Genomic DNA, 20,201 nt, shown 5'->3' with positions numbered 1-20,201 from the left:
TCCTGCAAGCACTAACAGTCAGCAGAGCGCTGGGTAGGGCCTGCTCACCGGAGCTTCACTGATCCATCACACCCTGAGGTCTCTTATACCTTCTTCAGCATTTGCCTTACAACCCTGGTTTGGATAATCTCTTAGAAATTGGTAGAAAAACATGTAGGAGAGAAGTTAGAGAAAGGAGAGAAAAGAAGTTCCCCCTTTTCTTACACCACTGTCTGACCTGTTTCCCAAACCCCTAAGTGTAGATTTTTAGAAGCCCAGGAAACTTGGAACTTGGCTGCATGGAAGCCAAGGGCCATGCTTCCCACCCTTTGTTGTCCCTTGTGATACATAAAAATGATAATATGGATTTGTGTGGGACACTGGGATGAATAGACCACTAGTGGGGGTTGGATGAATCCAACATTTTGGCACACCCATAATCACTTGCAGCTCAGGGGACGCTCTGCCTTAGGGAGTGGTAAGTACTGTGTGGCAATAGTGGCGATAAATCCTGACAGCAGAGGTGAAACCCTTGTGTGATTCACTATTTTATTCAGGGTTGCCCCTCATTAAAGAATAAAAAGTTTATAAATAGGAATCATCAGTTGTGATATTTTGGGGTTTATTTTCCTATTCCCCAAAAACATTCATGTGTCTGAATCCTATACTGAAATTACAGTGTTAAAAAGGACTGTGGAAGCAGTATTGCTGGTAAATATTTTTGGACTTGATTTAATTTAGAGAGGGGAACCAAATTTAGAAACAAACCAAAGAGCTTGCAAAATAGCATTTTTAATTTCCTGGCCTAAGTCTTTTAATCAGTGTTTACTAAATGGACATTATAATTTAAATTTTAGAAGGTGTGCTCTTTCTCTGCCATGTTAGTGTTCAGTGGTGTTTTAATATGTGTTCTTTCATCCAAAAAAGGTAAGCTGCTGACGTAACCCCGTTACACTTACCAGCCTTACTTATAGATTCACAGCATTGCCTCACCTGCCTGTTTGCCACCTACCACAGTCTCCAGTCGTAATTCCAGGTCCGCAGTCTTTGTCTCCATACCCCTTTTCGTGTGTGTGTGTGTGTGTGTGTGTGTGTGTGTGTGTGTGTGTGTTCTAAACCCCACCCCACCTCAGAGACTTTCTCTTCTCTCTCTTTCCCAACCTTTTGATACTGATAAGGAGCCACCAGGCTTATTCTTGTCTTAAAGGAAATGATCTGTCAAGGCATTTGCTTTTTCACTTGTCAGGACAGGCTTATGTTTGTATCATCTCCTCCATTCTTAACAGTACTTTTATAATCAGAAGGGTCTTCCTCATTCTAGGGTAAATATTTTTGATTATGTTGAAAGTACATTTTCTTGTTTTTGTTCCCTGGTCTAGGGGATCTTTGTGGGTGTCGTCTTCATAAATTTTATAATAATTTTATAACTCAACCCCAAAAAGCTTTATCAAACCCATTTTTCTGCTTAGCACCATACTGAGAAAATCTTCAGCCTCCTCAAATCATTTTAGAAAGTAGATCAGATCTAAATAATAAATGAATAAAAAGACAACGTGCATGAGAGTGATTCCCAGCTCTGTGACAGTTCACAGAATCTCTAGAAGTTTCAAGGGATTTTATAAAGGCTCCACATTAATTTGGGTTTCCTTGATCTTGTGTGTGCCATATGCCACTGCAGATGAGAAGCAAAATGAGGTATAACATCAAATCATAATTGGCTCCTGGATCTTCATACAGGACTCTCTAGGGAAATGGATGTTTTGCCCTTCAGCTTTTTAAAATTTATCAATATTAAACAATCCAATAACTTTAATCTTTGTCGATTGTATTTTTCATACTTTCAAAAGAAAAGGGCTGTCACTTGAAAAGCAATGGAGAGCTTCCCTGGTGGCTCAGTGGTTAAGAATCCGCCTGCCAATGCAGGGGACACGGGTTCAAGCCCTGATCTGGGAAGATCCCACATGCCGCAGAGCAACTAAGCCCATGCACCACAACTACTGAGCCTGTGCTCCAGAGCCCGCGAGCCACAGCTACTGAGCCCGCGTGCCTAGAGCCCATGCTCTGCAAGAGAAGCCACCGCAATGAGAAGCCCATGCACCACAGCTAGAGAAAGCCCGCACACAGCAACAAAGACCCAATGCAGCCAAAAATAAATAAATAATTTTTTTAAGTTATAAAAAGGAAAAAGAAAAGCAAGGAAACGTTTAATTTTGAATATACTTTTCTGCACTTTGCTATTTTTTATGGAAGTACAACATAAAGGTATTTAAATGTCCTGTCACACCCCCTAACTCTTCAGTAACAGCATGACTTACTTGGGACAATGGTTAACAGCCATGATATGTGGTGGGTGTCCAATAACTAAATAATTTGCTTTCATATTGATAAAAGCCACTTATAAAACAGGATGCCATTATTATTTACCATAGCAAAATTATACTGTATTGCCAAATCCCTAAATCCTCTGTGGTATAATTAATCAAGATGTTTCAGCAAGCAAATTGTTGGCAAAAATGTGTTGGGCCTTAGATTGTAAGTTCTCTTGAGGGAAGAATACTTAGCTTTGGTTTAGAGACAAGGTCTTCCATGGTTTTAGCTATCTGGTGAGCTTGTCTGTCTTTCCTCACCAGTGACAGTGACAGGCTTAGTGGCAGCTCCCTGGGCCTCCTTGCCAGTTGCATGCACTGAGCATTTGATATGTTGGCAGACAGAGCTGATTCTTTGATGCGTGTCTGAACCTCTACAGGTCTGCTTTTGGCAGAATCGAGTGTGACTCTTATCCTTTACCCATTAAGCTATCATTATGGCTTCCTTATCTTTATTTCTTCTGCAGCATGCCTTTGAAAGTGTTTGGCTCTTTTTTGGCCGTTTACTTGATAATGTACAAGCGTGGAAAGTGTGCATCTTATTTCTAAATTATAGTGTATTTCTTCAAAGGAAAGGGGGTAGGGCTTAAGTAAAGATTTGTCAAAGTAAGTTGACAGCTCGGGTGGACTTACTTTGATTATTGATATGGAATTCTTTAAGAGTTTGGTTTGCACATTCCCTATGAAAACATACTTAAATGCCTCTGCTTAGCCCCCAGTAATATTGTGTGTTCCTCTCTGAACCTGATGTATTGCGTATCATCCTTTTTTCTCATCACTCTAAGTTGTATGGGGTTGTCTGTTAGAGAAATATTGGTATCTTTTGTATTTGGCCTCTTGTATTTTGTGTGTTCTTTAGCCAAGGTCAGATGAGGCATATTTAGAGAAAGGTAGTTGTGTGTGATTGCCATATATGAAGTCTTTTCAGAACCCCAATCCAATTTACTCTATGTTGGAGCAGTTCTTAGCTGCAAGGAACATAACTAAGAGCCTGTGGTAGATAATGCTTAGCAATTATCTCCTCTGTAACAGGGTTGCTTCTGTGCTTCTTCCATTGGGATGTCAAAGGTAAGCTTAATCTGTCGACTTACGTCATATAAAATATTCCAGAATTATCCATTATTCAAGGATATTAACTTTGTTTGAAGCATTGGTAGTGTTTTGAAGTTCTGTGAACAGAAGAGGGGCGATGAAAATGGATTCCAAGCACAGGGAACTATTCACAGCAGGCTGACAGCTCAGAAAACAAAAGCAAGCCTGGGCTGCCTCATGGTAGGACGCATGGCCAGATGTGGGGTCAGAGAAGCCCCCTTGTGAACAAAGTAGGGAAAAAAAAAATCGATGTTCATGATCTTCATTGGTTAAAATGAAACCATTCACTTACTCTGTATATCAATGTTTTATCTCACTCTGCAATGGCAATAAAAAAGCCAAATAAACTTTTATTTCCATTGAAAAGAAACTGTTAAAGTTGTGATTGGCCACGAAGTCTTTTATAGAATGTAATGACCTTAATTCAGGGTGAAACAAAAAATTCGTCATTAAAATAGCTTTCAGTGTACACTGAAAACTATGACATTAATCAAAGAAATTGAAGAAGACACATTGGACTTCCCTGGTGGCACAGTGGTTTAGAATCTGCCTGCCAGTACAGAGGACACGGGTTCGAGCCCTGGTCCGGGAAGATCCCACGTGCCGCGGAGCAACTAAGCCCATGTGCCACAACTACCGAGCCTGCACTCTAGAGCCTGCGAGCCACACTGCTGAGCCCATGTGGCACAACTACTGAAGCCTGCACGCCTAGAATCTATGCTCTGCAATAAGAGAAGCCACTGCAGTGAGAAGCCCGCACACTGCAATAAAGAGTAGCCCCCGCTCGCGGCAACTAGAGGAAGCCTGCATACAGCCACAAAGACCCAATGCAGCCATAAATAAATAAATAAATAAATAAATAAATTTATAAAAAGAAAACAAAATATCCCATGCTCATGGATTGGAAGAATTAAGAGCGTTAAAATGTCCATACTACCCAAAGCAATCTACAGATTCAGTGCAGTCCCTGTCAAAATTCCAATGACATTTTTCACCAAAATAGAACAAACAATCCTAATATTTGTATGAAACCACAAAGACCCTGAAGAGCCAAAGAAATCTTTTTTTTTTTTTTTTTTTTTTTTTGCAGTCCCCGGGCCTCTCACTGTTGTGGCCTCTCCCATTGCGGAGCACAGGCTCCAGAAGCACAGGCTTAGTGGCCATGGCTCACAGGCCCAGCCGCTCTGCGGCATGTGGGATCTTCCCAGACCGAGGCACAAACCCGTGTCCCCTGCATCGGCAGGCGGACTCTCAACCACTGTGCCACCAGGGAAGCCCCCTTTTTTTTTAACATTTTATTTATTTATTTATTTGGCTACATTGCATCTTTAGTTGAGGCATGTGCGATCTTTCCTTGCAGCACACAGGCTCTCTAGTTGTGGTGCGCAGGCTCCAGAGCACGTGGGCTTAGTTGCTCCGCGGCATGTGGGATCTTAGTTCCCTGGCCAGGGCTTGAACTCACGTCCCCTGCATTGGAAGGTGGATTCTTAACCACTGGACCACCAGGGAAGTCCTGAGTCAAAGTAATTTTGAGAAAGAACACAAAGCTGGAGGCATTACCCTCCCTGATTTCAAACTATATTATAAAGATGTAGTAATCAAAACAGTGTGGTATTGGCATAAAAACACACATAGGTCAATGGAACAGAATAGAGAGCCCACAAATAAACCCAGGCATTTATGGCTGATTAACTTCTGACAGAGAAGCCAAGAATACACAATGGGGAAAGAACAGTCTCTGATAAATGGTATTGGGAGAACTGAGCACACAATGGAATATTATTCAGCCATAAAAAAGAATGAAATCCTTCCATTTGGTTGGCCTTTGAGGGCATTATGCTAAGTGAAATAAGTCAGACGGAAAAAATAATACCACATGATCCCACTTATATGTGGAATCAAACAAAAACGGAGATCATAGATAGAGAACAGGTTTGTGGTTGCCTGAGGTGGGTAGGTAAAATAGGCGAGGGAAGTCAAAAGGTACAAATTTCCAGTTATAAAATGAATAGTCATGGGAATGTAATGTACAGCATGGTGACTGTGGTTAATAGTACTGTATTGCATATTTGAATGTAGCTAAGAGAGTGGATCTTAAAAGTTCTCATCACAAGAAAAAAAAATTTTTTGTGACTGTGTATGGTTGATGGATGTTAACTGGCCTTGCAATTATTTTGCAGTATACACAAATATCAAATCATTGCACTGTACACCTGAAACTAATATATGTCATTTATACCTTAATTTTTTTTAAAAAAAGCTTTTATTAACAGTGGTTTTCTAAATGAATGTGTATTGGTAATATCAGTATATGTTAATGTGTATTGATGAAATTCAAATCGTAGTTATAAAAAAGGATTTTTAATTTATTTAAAGTTTCTTGTGCTAGCATTTATATTTTTATTTTCTGTCAGTCTTTTAGTATATAATTTTTAACTTATTCAATTATTTATACTTTATTCTTTTATGTGTTGCTTTAGTCTTCAAGCATAATTGAAGCCCATTAACTCTTTTGTTTCTACAAAATATTTTACATTATTTCAACTAATGAGGCATTGGGTGTATAGTGGCAGGATTATTGGCCTAGGAATGAGAAGACCTGAGTTCTAGTTATAAGGCTATTTTTATCTGATTTATTAATGTCATGTAGTCTTTCCATGAGCTTCAGTTTTCCATCCATAAGCATACATAATGAGACTAATGATCCAAACAAAATGGCATAGATTTGTCTTTCTTTGCTTCTACCCTGTTAAGTACAACTATAAAAACCAGAAGTATCACAAAAGACAATCAGGAAAACTCTGAACAGTAGAAAGAGGAAGATGATCTGGTGCAGGACCCAGAACTCAAAGAACAACACAGCAGCATGTTGTCTTACAACCCTCCCACCCAACAGAAGAAGGGGACCCAGGCCTGGTGTTTCTTGACCTCCAGTGTAGCAAAGGAAGGTGCCACAGTTAGGCTCATTCCTCTCCCAGATCAAATGGGAGTCCTGCCAACAATAAATACCAGGTGAGCCCAGCAAAATTGGCAGGAAAGATTGGAAGCCCTACTGACAATAAGTGGCCACTAGAGTAATATGTTCCCTCATTTTCATGAAGGTGTGGTGGGAGCAGGGGAGGAGTCACATCACAACCAGCCTGGCCTGGGAAGCAGTCTTCATCTCTGAAGGTCAGAGGCTCCCCACTAAAGGCATACCAGATGGCCTAGCCATGGGAAACTTCTCTCACCCCTTCAAGCAACACTGCCTAGGAGTCTACTAAATTCCCACCTCAAGAAATTAGGAAAAGAAGAACAAAATAAAATAACTCAAAGCATACAGAAGTAAGGAAAGAACAAAGAAGAGAACAGAAAAATCAGTGACATTGAAAAGATGAAAATAGAGAAAAACCAATGAAACAAAAAGTTGGTTCTTTGAGGGCTTCCCTGGTGGCGCAGTGGTTGAGAGTCCGCCTGCCGATGCAGGGGATGCAGGTTCGTGCCCCGGTCTGGGAAGATCCCATGTGCCATGGAGCAGCTGGGCCTATGAGCCATGGCCGCTGAGCCTGTGCATCCGGAGCCTGTGCTCAGCAACGGGAGAGGCCACAGCAGTGAGAGGCCCGTGTACTGCAAAAAAAAAAAAAAAAAAAAAAAGTTCTTTGAAAAAGTTGATAAAATTGATAAACCTTTAGTAATGACTAACAAAAGCAAAAACACAACACAGATTAGCAATATCAGGAATGAAATAGTGGACGTTGTTACCCCCAAACTGGGTTTGCCTCTTGGTGGGTGTCAAGCCAAAAGACAAAACCAAGCCAAAGATCAGTAGAAGGAAGGATTTATTTTTTTTGTTTCTGTTTTTTTGTTTTTTGGGGTTGTTTTTTTGCGGTATGTGGGCGTCTCACTGTTGTGGCCTCTCCTGTTGCGGAGCACAGGCTCCGAATGCGCAGGCTCAGCGGCCATGGCTCACGGGCCCAGCCGCTCCGCGGCATGTGGGATCTTCCCGGACCGGGGCACGAACCCGCGTCCCCTGCATCGGCAGGCGGACTCTCAACCACTGCACCACCAGGGAAGCCCGGAAAGATTTATTATTACTTGCAGCAATTAAGAACTACTGGGCTTTCCCAAAGCAGGGTTTCCCTGAACAGCAAAATTGGGGGAGTTTTAAGCTAAGGATACATGCGTATTCATGAAGGGGCTTGAGTGGTCCACAGAGTCCAAGCTTCTATAGTTGATTGAGGGTCAGAAAAGGTCAACATCATCATTCCTTAGGTTTCAGTTTATCTGGTGGTTGAGCTTTTCAGGCTAGTCTTACCATTGAAACAGAACAGGGAGTCTAAGACTGATATGTTATCTTTGTTATTGTTACTTCTCTTGCCTGATAATAGTTTGTTTCTGCATTCTTTTGTTCCCTTAAGATCATTAGTTACTGGGACCTGTTACACAAAATGTCTTAGGCCAAAAATGGCTTCTCTTCTGTCAAGAAAGCTGTGCCTGGTTCTCTTTCTCCTTGGACCTCCTACTGTATCTGCTTACAATGTCACTACACATCCTCTGTAATAAGAGAATGCTATTAACAACTTTATACTCATAAACTTGACAACTTAGAAGAAATGGACCAATTCCTTGAAAAAAACAAACTGCAAAATTCAACCGAGATAAAATAGATAACATGAGTAGTCCTATAGCCATGAAAGAAATTGAATCCATAATTTTAAAGCTCTCGAAAAAGAAATCTCCAGGCCCAGATGGTTTTACTGGAGAATTCAAAGAAGAATTAACACTAATTTTACAGTTTGTTCTAGAAAACAGAAAAGGAAGGAACTCTTCTCAACTGACTGTGTAAGACCAGTGTTTACTCTAATACCCAAACAAGACAAAGACAGTACAAAAAAAAAGAAGACCACAAACCAGTATCTCTCATGAACTTAGATGAAAAAAATCCTTAACCAAATATTAGCAAAGCCAACAATATATAGAAAAGAAATATAAATTATGCCCAAGTGGGCCTTATTCCAAATCTGCAAAGCTGGTTCAATATTAAAAATCAGTCACTCTGGGCTTCCCTGGTGGCGCAGTGGTTGAGAGTCCGCCTGCCGATGCAGGGGACACGGGTTCATGCCCCGGTCCAGGGGGATCCCATATGCCGCGGAACAGCTGGGCCCATGAGCCGTGGCCGCTGAGCCTGCGCGTCCGGAGCCTGTGCTCCACAACGGGAGAGGCCACAGCAGTGAGAGGCCCGCGTACTGCAAAAAAAAAAAAAAAAAAAAAAAAATCAGTCACTCTAATCCACCATATCATAAGTGAAAGGCTGAATGTTTTCCCTCTAAGATTGAAAACAAGGCAAGGATATTCATTGTCATCACTGCTATTCAACATAGCACTAGAAGATCTAGCCACTGTAATAAGGCGAAAAAGAAAAAAGAAGAGGGCTACAGATTGGAAAAGAAGAAATAAAACTGTCTCTATTCACAAATGACATGATTGTCTATGTATAAACTCCTAGAACTAATAAATGAGTTTGGTAAGGTCTGAGGATACAAAATCAACACACAAAAATCAATCAGACTTCTACATACTAACAATGAACCTGTGGAAACCCAAGTTAAAAACAATACCATTCATAATCTCTACAAAGAAAATTAAATACTTAGGGTAAACATAACAAAATATATACAGGGTATGTGTGCTGAAAATTACAAAATGAAAGAAATCAAAACCTAAATAAATGGAGAGATGTGCTATATTTGTGCATTGAAGGACTTGACATACTAAAGATGTCAGCTCTTCCCAAGTCCTGTCAAAATCCCAGCAAGGATTTTTTTAGGCATAGACAAACTTATTCTAAAATTTATATGGAAAGACACAGACCCTAGAAGCTAAAACAATCTTGGAAAAAGAAGCATAAAGTGGAGGAATTATTCTTCCCAATATTAAAGCTTATATATAGCTGCAGTAATCAAGATGATGTGGTGTTGGTAGAGGGATAAACAAATAAATAGGACAGAATAAAGAATCCAGAAATAGACACACACAAATATGCCCAACTAATATTTGACAAAGGTACAAAAGATTTCTCAATAGAAGAGAGCATTTTCAACAAATAATACTGGAACAGTTGCACCAAAAAGAAAAAAAGAACCTTAACCTAAACCTTTTTTTCCCCCAAAAAACTTCAAAATGGATCACCATTTTAAATGTAAAACTATAAACCCTTTAGGGAAAAAACACAGGATAAAAATTTTTTTTTTTTTTTTTTTTATTTTACCTTTGGCTGCTTTGGGTCTTCATTGCTGCGTACAGGCGATCTCTAGATAGCAGGGCCTGGGCCTGCTCTTCATTGCGGTGCATGGGCGTCTCATCGCAGTGGCTTCTCTTGTTGCAGAGCACAGTCTCTAGGCGCTCAGGCTTCAGTAGTTGTGGCTCATGGGCTCTAGACCGCAGGCTCAGCAGTTGGGGTGCACGGGCTTAGTTGTTCCGCAGCATGTGGGATCTTCCTGGACCAGGGCTGGAAACCTGTCCCCTGCATTGGCAAGGCAGATTCTTAACCACCACGCCACTAGGGAAGCCCAGGATAAAATTTTGAATCTAGGGGTCAGCAAAGAGTTTTTAGACTTGACATCAAAAGCATAATCCATAAAAGGAAAAACTCATAAATTGCACCTTGTCAGAATTAAAAACTTTTGCTCTGGAAGGACCTCGTGAAGAGGATGAAAAAAAACTACAGACAAAGGAGAAAATATTTTCAAACCACAAGTCTGACAAAGGACTGGTATATTGAATATATGAAGAACTCTCAAATCAGCAGTTTAAAAAACAATCCAATGGGTCAAAAGACATAAACAGACATTTGACTAGAGAGGATATACAAATGACAGGCAGGGGAAAAGACGTTCGGTAATGTTAGCCATTAGGGAAATGTAAATTAAAACCACCATGAGTTACCACTATGCACCTATCAGAATGCATAAAGTTAAAAATGGAACAACAAATGCTGGCAAGGATGCAGAGAGACTAGATGTGTCATCCACTGTAAAACTGGAAAACAGTTTAACAGTTTCTCTTTAAAAAACATGCAACTACTGTGACTCAGTAACTGTACTTTTGGACATTTAACCCAGAGAAATGAAAACTTAGGTTCACAAAAACCTATACCCGAGGGCTTCCCTGGTGGCGCAGTGGTTGAGAGTCCGCCTGCCAATGCGGGGGACACGGGTTCGTGCCTACGTCCGGGAAGATCCCACGTGCCGCAGAGCGGCTGGGCCCGTGAGCCATGGCCACTGGGCCTGTGCGTCTGGAGCCTGTGCTCCACGACGGGAGAGGCCACAACAGTGAGAGGCCCACATACCACAACAAACAAACAAACAAACAAACAAAAAACCTATACCTGAACATAGCAGCTTTATGCATAATGGCCAAAAACTGGAAACACTCCAGATGTCCTTCAGTGGAAAAATGGTTAAATAAACTAGTACATCCATACCATGAAATACTATTCAGCAAAAAATGGGAACAAACTATTGATGCAAGCAACAACTTAGATGAATATCCAGAGAATTATGTTGAGACAGAAAAGTCAGTTGCAAAAAGTTGCATCCTCTATGATTCCATTTATAATACATTCTTGAAATGGCAACGTTATAGAAATGGAGAACAGATTAGTGTGCTTGTCAGGGGTCAGAGATGGGGGAGGGGTACCAAGGGAGATGGGTGTGGCAATAAAAGAGCAACAGGGATCCCTGTGGCTACAGAAATGTTCTGTATCTTTTTTTTTTTAATATATATTTTTAAAATATTTATTTGGTTTTGCTGGGTCTTGGTTGCAGCAGGTGGGCTCCTTAGTTGTGGCTTCCAGGCTCCTTAGTTGTGGCATGTGAACTCTTAGTTGTGGCATGCATGTGGGATCTAGTTTCCTGACCATGGATCGAACCTGGGCCCCCTGCATTGGGAGGGCAGAGTCTTAACCACTGGCCACCAGGGAAGTCCCAAAATGTTCTGTATCTTGATTTTATCAATGTCAGTAGTCTGGCTGTGATATTATGTTATAGTTTTACAAACTGTTACCACTGGAACAAACAAAGGGCACACAGGATCTCTGTTTATTTTTTGCAGTTGCATGTTAAGCTACAATTATTTCAAAACTAAAAGTTTAATTTAAAAAAATAAAAGCATATCTGCCCTTCCTGTGCCAGAGAGTCACAGTAAGTATGAAAGGGGGTGAAACCCGGGATGTGCTGTGTCACAGTGGATGCACATGGTAGCAATGAGCCATGCCTATCGCTATGTTTATTTTGACTTATATATTCAGTATATCTACCTTATCCAGAAAGTATTTATATGTACGACACAGAGAATACAGCCAAAATTTTGTAATAACTGTAAATGGAAAGTAACCTTTAAAAATTGTATAAAAATTAAAAATTCAAGTAAAAAAATAAATTCAAAAAGTATCTGGGGCTTCCCTGGTGGTGCAGTGGTTAAGAATCCACCTGCCAATGTAGGGCACACAGGCTCGAGCCCTGGTCTGGGAAGATCCCACATGCCGTGGAGCAGCTAAGCCTGTGCACCACAACTACTGAGCCCACGTGCCACAACTACTGAAGCCCTGTGCTCCTCAACAAGAGAAGCCACCACAATGAGAAGCCCATGCACCGCATCAAAGAGTAGCCCCCGCTCACCACAACTAGAGAAAGCCCGTGCAGCAACGAAGACCCAACACAGCCAAAAATAAAAAATAAATAAATAAAATAAATTTTTTTTAAAAAAGCATCTACAGTAGTTTTGGACTTACCTGGTAGCACAGTGGTTAAGAATCCAACTGCCAATGCAGGGGACAAGGGTTTGAGCCCTGGTCTGGGAATATCCCACATGCTGCAGAGCAACTAAGCCCATCCGCCACAACTACTGAGCTTGCGCTCTAGAACCCGCACGCCACAACTACTGAGCCCGCGTGCCACAACTCCTGAAGCCCGTGCTCCACAGCAAGAGAAGCCACTGCAATGAGAAACCTGCGCACCGCAACGAAGAGTAGCCCCCGCTCACCGCAACTAGAGAAAGTCCGTGTGCAGCAAGGAAGACCCAACGCAGCCAAAAATAAATAAATAGAAATAAATAAATTAATATTTTTTAAAAAGTATTTACAGTAGTTTTATATTTAGTCATCTTTATAATAAAGTTCATCTATCCATTCACCAGTGTTTTTCTTTATTTTTTAATTGAAGTATAATTGATTTACAATGTTAATTGCTGTACAGCAGTGTGACTCAGCTATATACATATATACGTTATTTTGTTTTGTTTTTGTTTTTGCGGTACGCGGGCCTCTCACTGTTGTGGCCTCTCCCGTTGCGGAGCACAGGCTCCGGACACGCAGGCTCAGCGGCCATGGCTCACGGGCCCAGCCGCTCCGTGGCATGTGGGATCTTCCCGGACCGGGGCACGAACCCGTGTCCCCTGCATCGGCAGGCGGACTGTCAACCACTGCGCCACCAGGGAAGCCCTACATTCTTTTTTATTATCTTTTTCATTATGGTTTATCCCAGGATATTGAATATAGTTCCCTGTGCTATACAGCAGGAGCTTGTTTATTATTCAGTGTTTTGTGGGGGCTTTCTTAGTGGTAATCACCATACTGGGAATAAAAGATTGGAAAAGAAGTGTGATATGGAGCTCAGCCTGGGCACTTCCATTTCACGTGTGAATAGAGTCGATCATAGGATGGGTCTGGAGTTGGTGTTTGTTCTTTAAAGCTTTGTTTTTACTGTAATGTGGTACTAATTTTATATTTTTAAATTTCAAGAGACTCATAAAGGTTCTGGTGTTTGGTTTTGGAACGTGGTTTTCAACTATTAAGACACCTTTTTCCCCATATTTGACTATCAATTTGGAAAGCATTTTACAATTATCAAGTGAAGGAAAACAAAACCTAAAAGTTGCAGGTTAAATTTTATTGAGACCTTTCTGAGGACTATTGCCCAGGAGATAGCTTCTCAGATAACTGAAGAATGCTCCAAAGAGGTAAGGGAGGAGCCAGGATATGTAGGAGTTTTTGCTGAAAACATGTAGTTGAACATCAAAATATTACTGCTAATCACAAAAAACAGATACCTCAAGTTAATGATTTTTGTGCTTTTGTGTGTATGGGAAGATGCAAGGTCTGGGCTCATTGAAATTATTCCTTAGATAGGCATCTTAGATATGCAACTATCTAGGGCCAGTATCCAGAGCACACAATGTTTGCTGTTTGTCTCCATCCTGAATTTGCCTTAGGGCTCACCATAGCGGGGTAGGGGGCACTGCAGTGGCTGATGGCTTGATGACAGGCTAGGGCAACATATGATATTTACTGGAATGGTAGGCAACGTTCCCTTTGCAGACAATCAATGTTAATTCTTAGTTTAATTGGCAGCATTTTTTTTCTTGATAATACATAAAATAATAGTTTATCTTGTACTTTAGTGGCATCTTAAGCTTGATGAGATCTGGTAATGATGTCTAAAACCAACTCTTTTTGCAATTTTCATCTGAATATTTTAGCTGTCCTAATTTTATTAATAACTTTATTATTAAACAGTTTGTGGGGAGGCTTTTTTTTTTCTTTAGAGTAACTGTTAACAGTTTGAGGTCCTCATGGTAAATTCTGTGACATTTTATGGTGATAATATATTACTTACATATTACCCGAGTATTGAAACCTCATTTCCCCTTATCTTTTTTTCTTTGTTTTTCAAGTGTCAATATACAGTATCTGGTTTTATGACAAGAATGACTGTCATCGCATAGCCAAACTCATGGCCGAGTAAGTATTTCTGTTTACACCATAGATTTAATTAGTGATATATGGGAGATGAAAAAATGACTTTTCCCCTTTCTCTTTGTTACTGGAGTCCACTAACTCATGTATTTTCCCCTGATTTCCTGTTATTGTCAAAGTTTTGAAAAAGGCAGCAAAGCTTAAAGAAATCTAAAATTATCTATAATCCTACTACTACTAGCATTACCGTTTTTGTCTGTTTCATTCCAGTCTTTTTCTTTACGTGTACCTTGGGTTGATGTGTGTGATTGTTTCTTATGTCCACTGAGAGAACAATGCACAACATAAAAGTTGTGAGTTAATTTTTATTCAGTGACCTTACTGAGCACTATAGCCTGGGAGATAGCCTCTCAGAGAGCTCTGAGGAACTGCTCCCAGGAGGTAAAGGAGGAGCCAGGATATATATGAACTTTTTTTTATATATATATACATCAGAAAAAAATCATCTACTTAAGATGTTACCACCAAGAGGAAAATATATTTACATAATTGAAACCAGCTAAAGACTACTTGGTTTTTAAACCAAAAAGGTAAGAAAAAAAAGAATTCAAAATATGACCCTCAGCAATAGTAACAAGAATTTTAAAATACTTTAAAAAAAGAAAAGAAAAAAGGGAGCTAGAGAATGGAATGCCAAAAGAATGAGGATATATGAACCGCTTTGCTGAGAAAAACATGTAGTCAAGCATCAAAAGATTACTGCCAGTAGCAAAGAACAGACATCTCAAGTTGATGATTTTAGTGCTTTTCTATGTATGAGAAGATGCAAGAATCTGGGGTCATTGAAATGATTCCTTAGATATGCATCTTAATCTAAGGACCAGTATTTCCAAAGCACAGAATGTTTCCTGTTTTTCTCCATTCTGAATTCCTCTCAGGGCACACTCTCTGTGGGCAACTACAGTAGCTATAGACTTGATGTTTCTTGAACTGGAATGGCAAGCAACACTTTTTTCTTTACACTTAAAAAAGTAAGATCATACTGTACATCCTACTTTTCATGTCAACAGCATTTTTCCAGGGCATTCTAGTATTTATAATGACTGCATTGTATTCAGTCCTGCAGACAGATCATAATTTAACTGTTAAACATGTGGTTAGAGCCATTGAACTGCCTAGCTCCAGAGGGTATCCTCTATATCCAGTGCACAGCCTAACCACCACATGCAGTGGATCTGACTTAGGTTCTCTCCAGATTTCCACTGTAGCAGGTGGAACTGTGTTCAGTAACTGATAGAGAATTTGTGCACACATCCATGGCTACTTCCTTTAAGAGAACTTATTTTTGACACAGATTCTAGGTTTAGTAGTCCCCAATCCTCTAATGGATTATGTTCCAGGAGAGTTCTTATAAACCAGAATCTTGGAATTTGGAAAGTAATTTTCATTGGATTGATGATCTGAGGGATGGTTCATCGACCTTTCTCAGACTGGCCCACAGAAGCCACCCCTCATGTGGCTTATCTGTATTGCTGGTATTGCCATTCTGGTTTCTGGGAGCCCAAGACACTTAGGTGCTAGAGGGGCCTGAGGTGCTACAGAGCTCTGGACAAACTGTTGCAGTGGGTGGCAAGTTCTGGTGCACTTACATTTCCTTTGCAATTTTTGCCTGAATCTCCTCAGAAATGCAGACCTCTCTTTCCCCTCTGTCAAATCAAAATTCCCTTTGCTCTCCTGCAATGTTTTTACCTACATGCCTGGGGGGAAATAGTCTTAATTTTCTTTTTAACAGTCTGATTTTAAACTAATTCTTGTAAAAGTGTAAATAATTAGGCCCACAATCTCAGTTCCAGGTATATTTGCATTTTAAAAGAAGTGCACATGGCTAAGGCCACGTTTTAGTCCAGGACTGCTAACATGTCTCAATTGGATGTTTATCTGCTTCCTGCTTTGTTTGCTGTAGCTATGAGCCACTGGCAGGCCATGTTTATTACTGTGTGTACCCCAAGGACATTGTTCCTTACGAACTTGTGTCATTCATTTGAAAATGTGTTGTTGGCTCTCTAGAACCAGACTTTCTTTTTAGAACAACTTTTCTCTAAAAAAAAAAAAAAAAGATAATAAACTTTTTTTTACAAACCCATTTATTTGACTATTTTGTAGTTCTGAAAGTGACAGCAGAGGCAGCTTCTGATAACTTAGAAGACAAAGATTTGTTGATTCTTGGTTGTCCTGAAATCCAGAATATTTTTCTTAAATATCTGTGCTTTAGAATATATTAATATATAGACTTTCTCCTGCAGATTGAGAGCTTTTGGGCCCAAAGTGAGAGAATCTGGCTCTTGCAGCACTAACAGCTATTTGCAGGAAACCATTTTGAGCTTTTTTCTCTCTCAGGGCGGGTGGTACACCTAAGGCAAGACTTCAGAATGTAGATAAAACAGAAGACTGAAGGCCTATCTGAAACTATTGTATTGAGCCTAGAAATAGGATGAGGAAGTAGAAACAGGAAGCAGAAAGGAAAAAGAAGGACATTCAGGGTTCCTTCACTAGAAATGCCCAAAAGAGGGACATTTGCTTACGGTTTAAGCTTGTTTTACTAGAAGCAGGGGTGGTATTGAAACTGATTAGTGAATGCCCTCATGAAACTGTTGATAGTGAGTTTTCAAGTGTCTGGCCTATTTATGGCTGAAGAGAATACCTAATATGTTAACATTAACTTTGTGATAAATGGTGTTCTGGTCACCAAAGATAAAAAGGTTACTTTATCCTTCTTTGCTCTAACTTTGCCTGGATACAGCCTCTATTTGCTACATATTTCAGAATATCACCTCTCTTAACCAGAAATACAGGTAAAATTCTTTTGGGCATATTGTGCATCTAAATAAAAGTGCCCGTTATTGCCCATTCTGTTAAGTCTAGTTCTTATCACTGTTTTGATAGCCGCAATATAATAAAAATTCTTCAAGTAAAAAATTGATTTATTCCAAAAGGTGTTAATAAGAACTGAGAAGCTCTGTAGGAGAGCAAGAAGGTGGATTCAGGCTGATGTGGCCTATAACTGAATATTAACTAATTAGTCATTTTTAATAGTACTCTTTTTTCCGATTATTAAAAGAGTGCCTGTTAATTATGGAAAATGAAGAGAAGTACAAAAAAAGAAAGTGAAATTGCTTGTAATCTACCATCAAGAAATAACCAATGGGCTTCCCTGGTGGCGCAGTGGTTGAGAGTCCACCTGCCGATGCAGGGGATGCAGGTTCGTGCCCCGGTCCGGGAGGATCCCACATGCCGCGGAGCGGCTGGGCCCGTGAGCCATTGGCCGCTGAGCCTGCGCGTCCGGAGCCTGTGCTCCGCAACGGGAGAGGCCACAGCAGTGAGAGGCCCGCGTACCCCCAAAAAAAAAAAAAAAAAAAAAAAGAAAGAAAGAACCAATGTCTATCTCTCCAGTCTTTTTTTCCTTTGCAACAGGCCTCACAGTTGTCACAGTACAGTATTTCTTTCCCAAGAGTTGATTACCAGTATGGATATAAATGAAACAATATTCTAATTGGTCTGATCCTCATATCACATGCCTGTCTTCTTTCAGTCTGCCGTCAAGTCCATGATTCTACATTTGTTTTATAAATAATAATCCTATTAAGAGCTGTAAGAATCTAAATAGAGAAACGACACCATTACCTTAAAGCAGCATTTTCCAAATAAGAATCCTGCTTCAAGAGGAGATTCTATGGTCAAATAAATTTGGGGAAATCTATAAGCCCATCCTTGGAGAATCGTAATACATTTTAGCATGTTAAAAACTCAGAATGTTTTTGCTGTTTAAAAAAAAAATCTGTTTAATATTGTTTAACCCAGTATTTTCAAATAAAAGAACCATCCCACACACACTACTGGGAGTTCCTGGACAGGCTGTTTTAAAGCAGTAAAGCTGACACTGGGTGGCCTGTTGTTGTCCTGCTCCTCTTAGTCCATAAAAACAAGCCTTTTGCTACTGAATTGTTTTATTGCCTGTCATCATCACTGTCTGAAAGTTCTCAATTGATATGATTATCAAGTTGTGACTGTACCTATAATATCCCATGGCAGGTAGGCCTATTCATTACAGTTGGGATTGAAACCTGAATGGATCTTTAAAAGAAAAAAAGACTAGTTGCCTCATTAAAATTTATTACTTTTATTTCAAGCTTGAAGAAAAATATAAGAAACAATAAAATATCCATGTGCTCACCACCCAGCTTTCAGTTTCTCACATTTTGCTATAATTGCTTCAGACTTTTAATATGTGGCAGGGAAGAGAGGATGTTCCTAAGAAATGAAACCCCTCAGATAGATTTGAAGACCCCAACCCTTGACTTAGACCTTGACTTTTCATGCTTTATATATTTTCAAGTGCAGAATTAGCTTAAGCAGCACCAATCAAAGTAAAGAGCATCACCACAGTCACCCTAACCTCAGTCACCCACTTAGTGATTTTTTAAGGAGAGAACAAGGGAAATCTTTTGTTTGCTTGTAGTGCTATTGTTAACTTTTGAAGATTCACCAAGACCTCCGTTTTCAAGAAGCTGATCTTTCTCCTTGCTACCCCATTATCAATACACACTCTCCCCAGGGGTTGTTCAACTGTGCAGCCTTCCTTTGTCTTGGTGGCATTGTCCATTTTCAAATTTACTTCACCAGTTAGTTTGACTGATTTTGAGATACTTTTAAAAAAGAGAGAGAATGAGATAATTCAGTAGAGTTTTAAAGGTACCTACTTCTACCCACTCTGGAAAGGAATTGTGTATTTTTGGCCTTCTGACAGTGAAATATATTGGTTGGTACTGTTGTGAGTGAGGTGGTGAAGTAGGTAGTCGAATACTCCTGGGATGGGGTAACCGAGGCTCTGTTTTGTATTGTGAGGACAATGCTACCATGTGGCAGGCATTCTTCCTGTATCCTTGGAAGATGGACACCAAAAGAGTTCTTGGGTCAGATTGTGTCAAAAGAGGTCTTTCTAAAACCTGGTTCTCCTCCTGTAGCGTGGTAGAAGAGGAGACACGGCGGTCCCAGCAAGCAGCTCGGGATAAGCAGAGTCCCAGCCAGGCCAACGGCTGCAGTGACCACAGGCCCATCGACATCCTGGAGATGCTAAGCAGAGCCAAGGATGAGTATGAGAGGGTGAGACTCTGCATGCTGAGTGGGAGAACTAAAGGGCGGAGGAGACCTGCGGGGGGCTCGTGGGCTGGGGAAGTCACCTCCAGGGCCAGCGGGAATAAGTAGTTCAAAAAGAAAACATGTCTTATAATTTTAAGTCTAAAAGATAAGGAAAGACATTTTCTTACCTCAGAAAATTTAGAATGCTCTTTTTCTATTCCTGTAAAATTACTGTGGGAGAAAATGATCTTGGACTGCAGGAGTTAGCCTGTAGCAGGTAGCTCTGGAAAGGTTTTACACCTCTTCTTCCACCCTGCAGGCTCTGCTAGGTCTTAGGAATTTATGTAGTTTTTGAAAAGTACTCTGATAACTTGCACCCTGTAATACCGAAGCGTATAATTTATGATCTGTAATTGGTGCTAGGTGCACAGCCCTCATTAAGCATCATTTGGAATATTACCCAAATGAGAGGCTTTTCTAGAATGCTTTTTTTTTTTCTTTCTGTTTTGTATTTTATTTTATTTATTTATTTAAGCCTCGCCACATGGTTTGTGGGATCTTAGTTCCCCGACAGGGACTGAACACTGGCCCTCAGCAGTGAAAGTGCAGAGTCCTAACCACTAGACCACCAGAATTCCCTGGGTTTTCTGTGTGTGTGTTTTTTAAATATTTATTTATTTATTTATTTGGCTGCACTGGGTCTTAGTTGCAGCATGTGGAATCTAGTTCTCTGACCAGGGATCGAACCTGGGCCCCGTGCATTGGGAGCATGGAGTCTTAGCCACTGGACCACCAGGGAAGTCCCTCCCTGTATTTTAGTTTAAAAGTTAATCAAGGGCTTCCCTGGTGGCGCAGTGCTTGAGAGTCCGCCTGCCGATGCAGGGGACGCGGGTTCG

The 20,201-nt window shown here is 40.4% G+C and overlaps 1 protein-coding gene across 2 annotated transcripts in view; it reads left to right on the top strand.

The window, feature by feature from the left end:
- The window catches only part of DCP1A (decapping mRNA 1A), a 59,161-nt gene that overhangs the window by 16,830 nt on the left and 22,130 nt on the right, over nt 1–20,201 (top strand). For both annotated transcript variants that reach the window (XM_007447225.1, XM_007447226.1), the window contains exons 4-5: nt 14,148–14,214; nt 19,191–19,329. In XM_007447225.1, the coding sequence (XP_007447287.1) occupies nt 14,148–14,214; nt 19,191–19,329 (206 nt within the window). The remainder of the gene's footprint in view (nt 1–14,147; nt 14,215–19,190; nt 19,330–20,201) is intronic.

This window comes from Lipotes vexillifer, unplaced genomic scaffold (genome assembly GCF_000442215.2).
Source record: "Lipotes vexillifer unplaced genomic scaffold, Lipotes_vexillifer_v1.1 scaffold818, whole genome shotgun sequence".
Lineage (NCBI taxonomy): Eukaryota > Metazoa > Chordata > Mammalia > Artiodactyla > Lipotidae > Lipotes > Lipotes vexillifer.
This window is presented reverse-complemented; position numbering and strand designations above follow the sequence as displayed.